The sequence below is a fragment of the Egretta garzetta genome, unplaced genomic scaffold (assembly GCF_000687185.1).
Source record: "Egretta garzetta isolate BGI_Z169 unplaced genomic scaffold, ASM68718v1 scaffold85, whole genome shotgun sequence".
In the NCBI taxonomy this organism is placed as follows: Eukaryota; Metazoa; Chordata; class Aves; order Pelecaniformes; family Ardeidae; genus Egretta; species Egretta garzetta.
Window position 1 is genome coordinate 938,858 of NW_009259718.1, and position 4,835 is coordinate 943,692.

At 47.0% G+C, this 4,835-nt stretch overlaps 1 protein-coding gene across 1 annotated transcript in view; it reads left to right on the plus strand.

The window, feature by feature from the left end:
• The window catches only part of ATP1A1 (ATPase Na+/K+ transporting subunit alpha 1), a 19,336-nt gene extending 16,511 nt beyond the window's left edge, over nucleotides 1-2,825 (plus strand). The window contains exons 19-22 of the mRNA XM_009639091.2: nucleotides 33-163; nucleotides 749-850; nucleotides 1,983-2,074; nucleotides 2,527-2,825. Coding sequence (XP_009637386.1) covers nucleotides 33-163; nucleotides 749-850; nucleotides 1,983-2,074; nucleotides 2,527-2,555 — 354 coding nt within the window. The 3' untranslated portion in view covers nucleotides 2,556-2,825. The remainder of the gene's footprint in view (nucleotides 1-32; nucleotides 164-748; nucleotides 851-1,982; nucleotides 2,075-2,526) is intronic.
• The last annotated feature ends 2,010 nt before the right edge of the window (nucleotides 2,826-4,835 follow it).

Here is a 4,835-nt window from a genome sequence, read left to right on the forward strand (position 1 = left end):
AACGAATGCTCTCTGCTTTGTCCGCTTCCTAGACCTATGAACAGAGGAAAATAGTGGAGTTCACTTGCCATACAGCCTTCTTTGTCAGCATTGTGGTTGTGCAGTGGGCAGACTTGATCATTTGTAAGACCCGAAGAAACTCAGTCTTCCAGCAAGGGATGAAGTAAGTCAAGTTGTCCATGGAGAATTTAGGATTGGACTCTGTGTATTCTCCAGCACACAGCATTCTAGTTCTTTGTCCCAGCAGTGTGTGGGCATCTTGGCATAAGCTTTGAACAATCTGCTGCCTTGGTATTGGATAAAAGAGGGTCTGGGTGCTCTTTCTTGTAGTACCTGCTACTGTCATCAGGCTGAGACAAAGTGAAATGATGACTCCTGCTGGCACTGTCTGTGGGAGCTAGCCCACCTCAAAGGACGATGTCACACTCCAGTGCACAGCCTCGTGCAGCAGCAGAGCAGCTGATGTGTCTCAAGAGATCTGGTGGCATGAACCCCTCAGCCTCCTGAATTTGGGATGAAAGCAATTGCTGGCTGCCTTATCTGTGAACTGGAATATCTGTCTAGAGACATAAAACACCTTCCTGAAAACTGTGCCATCAGCTTGGATAGCTTGACAGTCGCCACCTGATGGACTTCTGGGCTAGACTGGAATGTCTGTTTCTGTTCACTACCATATGGCAACTAGGTGTTTTTTAGGATGTCAGCTGCGAAAGTACTTTGTCCCTGACTGCTTTCCTGTTTCTACTAGGAACAAGATCTTAATATTTGGTCTCTTTGAGGAGACTGCTCTGGCTGCCTTCCTCTCCTACTGCCCTGGGATGGATGTTGCTCTAAGGATGTACCCTCTCAAGTAAGTTGTATCATGGATTTTGTGCAGAAAGCTGTAACACAGAACAATAGTGCTTGGCTGGGGAGATGGATTAAAGTAGTTCTGAGCTGGTGGAGTATGAAGCCTAGTCTTTAACCAAGATGAGCTCAGGCTAGAGGGAGCAAGTGATCCTTTGCTGTAGTGTGGCACAGTGGGGGCTTGCTTTGCTTTACTGCTTGTGGGCATGCTTATGGGGAGCCTGCAGTTGAGTGCTCCACTAAAAATTAGCAACACAACTTCAGTTGTACTAGTCGGCTGTATTGCAGCTGCTCTTGTACTTACTTGTGTTGGGGTATCTTTTATGGACTGCACTTCCAAAGAAAGCCAGTTGAATTGCTCTAAAACACAGGCCAGGCGACTCTTCTTTACTAAAGAACTGGTGATGACATCTTGTGCCTTTTTCTACCTTGGGAAGAAATAGAGCAAGTAGTGAAGTCTTCTGAAAGATGCTACGTAGGTGCAGATGACTAATTGGTGCATAGTAACTTTCCTAATGGTTGGGAGGGTGCCAACATCTTTAACCATTGCCCAACAGCATTGCAACATGGCAGGGTTTACTCTCAAACTTTGAACAGTCCTCTGACTTAAGTGCTATGATGTTTTCATAGCAAAAAAAAAAAAAATCCCAGTACATCTTGCATTCCATTCAGAAGAGTTGTCTGTGGTTTGTGATGAAGTGTGAGCATTTCCCAACAAGAAGGCTGGCATCTTCCCAGTGCCTGCAGCAGCTAGATGTTAGCATGTGTAAATCATAAGGGAAACCAATGCAGTTCAAGTGAGCAAGGCTGGGGGCACACAAGTTAAGTGTACTTACAGGAAATGGCACTAGATAAATAGGTGGAGAGGTGCTGGTAGAGATATGAAAAAGGGTGCTCTGACACACCTCGTGTTGGAATTAATATCCAAAAGTGGACTAACCCATTGCAGCAGAAAACTCGGTGGTAATTCTTGGCTTGGAGGATTCTCAGCTGAACCACAGCCTTGTGGAAGCTGGTGCACTGGCAAGCCAGGACGTGCCAGCCTTCCTGCACTCCTCTGTCCCATCAAGTCAGAGCTCTGCTAGGCAAAGAGCATCTCCAGTGCCTGTGTTCTCACTGTCTCCTTTCCCTAACAGGCCGACCTGGTGGTTCTGCGCTTTCCCGTACTCCCTCCTCATATTCCTGTATGATGAAGTCAGAAAGCTCATTATCAGACGCAACCCTGGTGGTAAGAATATGCTGCTAATCTGTGTGTTTCCTTCCCCACCTCTTCATGCTGCTGAGCTCTGTAGAAGCTCTGACAAATGGCCAGGACCCGCAGTGCCGAGCACTGTGCAGAGATGTATTTTGCCATGTTTTCCCTTCCTCAACATTAATAGTGCAGTTAGTTCGAATTATGGACTCTCTGTCCCTCCACCTGCATTCTCCTGCAGTATATGAAAGTACCAACGCACTGAAGTAGATGGAAAAGACTGATCAATGCTTGGGTAGTTGTAGAAAGCTGGAACAGGGCCTGAAAGCTGAGCACATCAACAATATGGCAAGATTTTTCCCTTGTGACAGATCACTTACTAGGTCAGGTGCTACAGTGCAAGTTTTCAGAGCCTAAAAGGAGCTCTTGTGAACCTCATACCTGGTCTACCTTAAGACTAACTCTCCTTTTCCCTCCTTTTCCTTTAGGCTGGGTGGAAAAAGAGACCTACTACTAAAAAGTGCCCGTAAAACATTCCACGCACAGCCTCTCCACCTCTCCACCATCTCCTCTGTGTGCGTACTTGATCTTTGCAAGCGCAGAACTGTGCCTGGTCAGGAGTGAGCTGAACCTAAAGGAAACATGAAGAAACATGGACTGGAGGGGAAAGCAAGGGGGAGGTTGAGGTGGGGGGAGTGTCTGACCATCAGTCCATGGGGATGAGAGTTTGAGTAGTTTTATGTGCCTTTTTGTTTTTGTAAAAGGAAACTGAAGATTTTATATGTGGATTTTTACAAATAAAGATGGATTATAAGAGGATGCCCCCACATGGTCTTAGGTGGATGTTTTTTCTCAAGGCAAAAACTGGTTCAGGGCAGCCTCCCCACCCCTCTTGGGGTGTGGTGGTGACAGCATGGCTTAGCCCCTGGCTTCCTGTTGTTGTAGCAGGGAAGCAGAGCTGCTTCACCTGGAGACAGCAGCATGTGCAATTTTTAAAAGCCTTGGTGCATCCCACTCTGTAGCTCAGTACCTAAAGTGATAAATGCTTCTGCAAGCACTTGCATTTCAAAGCCGAAAGCTTGGGAAGCTTGGTGGCCCCTAGCTATGCATCTTTGCTACTTTCTGCAAATGTAGCATTGAGGGGAGAGAAGAGCTGGTGGTTGGATGTCTGCTCTGGCCTGCGGCAAGAGGCTGTGACTTGCTTGCTGGCTTTGGAATGAGAACAGGCTTCTGCCGAATGGCACTTGGTTCCAAGCAGCCTTGCTCTCAAAAATTCTGACACTGATTTTTTCTTGCTTGCTTTGCCAAGCAAGGGATAGTGTTTCCTAGTGTCCTCTGTGCATGCACATACTTGTTCCAGCGTGGTCCTTGCCCCATCCTGATCCTGGCTTGTGCTGGCAGGGGTGTGAGGGCGGAGGCTGATTGGAGGTGCAGGATCCTACATCTTCCACTTCTAAGGAAGGCATCACTGTTGTCTGGGCTGAAGTGGATTGTGCTGCTTCCCTCAGAATATCTAGCCATTTTCCACATCTTTTAAGTTACTGTTTAATGCTTGATCCTGCAAAGGATCATGCTAAACCACAGCACTGGAAGGATCTGCAGTTAACTCTTATGTTGTCATCCTTCTTCATTACTTTTTTTTTAAGGTGTTGTTTTAAAGCTAGGTCACTAGCTTTAAAGGTGTTGTTTTAAAGCAAAGAGGCTGAGAGTGGTGGCAACTGTTTTAACTTGTCTTGGACACTCCAATGTGGAGCCCCTTACTTGGGGATCATTAAAAAAAAAAAAATTAAGTCTTCCACTTGTTGGAGTCTGCCCCTGCTAACAGCTGAATTGATGCAACTGGGCTTGAGGTGGTCTGAGCTGGGAGGGGAGATGAGGAGTTGCACTAAATGAGGAAGGAAGAAGGTGGGATGAATTTTACTAGATATGATGATGGAGTGTTGATGCAGAAATGACACTTGTTCCACCCAGGCGTGGCACTTGCTTGAACCTTGACTAGTGCCTGAGACTTCCTCAGAGTCCCACTACCATGAAGTTGCAAAACCAGCCTTGCTTTCTCTCATGCAGGGGAAAAAAAAAAAAAGAACCTGTTCTTCTTCCCCCTGGCAGCTCAGCTTTAAACAGCCTTAGCCGTGGGCCTCTAGCTACCAGAAAAAAAGATGTAGGTGAGAAGGGACCTCTGAAGGTCCAACCGCCTGCTCAAAGCACAGCCGTTGTCAAAGTGTGGCCAGGTTGCTGATGGCCTTGTTGAGCTGAGATCTGAATATTTGCAGGGAGGAGGCCTGTAAAGCCTGCACAGTTCTTTGCTTGGCTGTCCTTGTGCTGTAATGTAGCTGAGGCTCCTTCACAGCCAGTTCCAAGCCACATCCTGCAGGAAAGCGCTTTGGCTGTGCTTGCTGCTCAGGAGTGTTTCGGGATGTCCTCACCTGCACATCTCACACCAGTCCAGGAGCATCTCTTGCACTTTGCTGTCACTCGCCAGTCCAGTTGCCATCTCCTGAAAGAAAACCATTCTGAAGCCAAGCCTGGGGCAAGAATTGGTTAATGTTAAAGGAAAACTTCACGCCAATGCGACTGCTTTTAACATTCTTGCCTGGGTAAGGGACTGAAGGAGCTGTGACAGGCAAATGGGGCTCTGATGCTTGGGGAAGGGAGCAGGTAACCAGGCCCGGGGTGGTGGTGAAGGCAATGCAAGATGTTTTATAATGGCTCTAGATGTTCGTCAATATTTATAAGCCAAGCAGTACCTAGTAATTAAAGATTGAAATTATTAAATGGCACCAAAGGTGGAGTACAA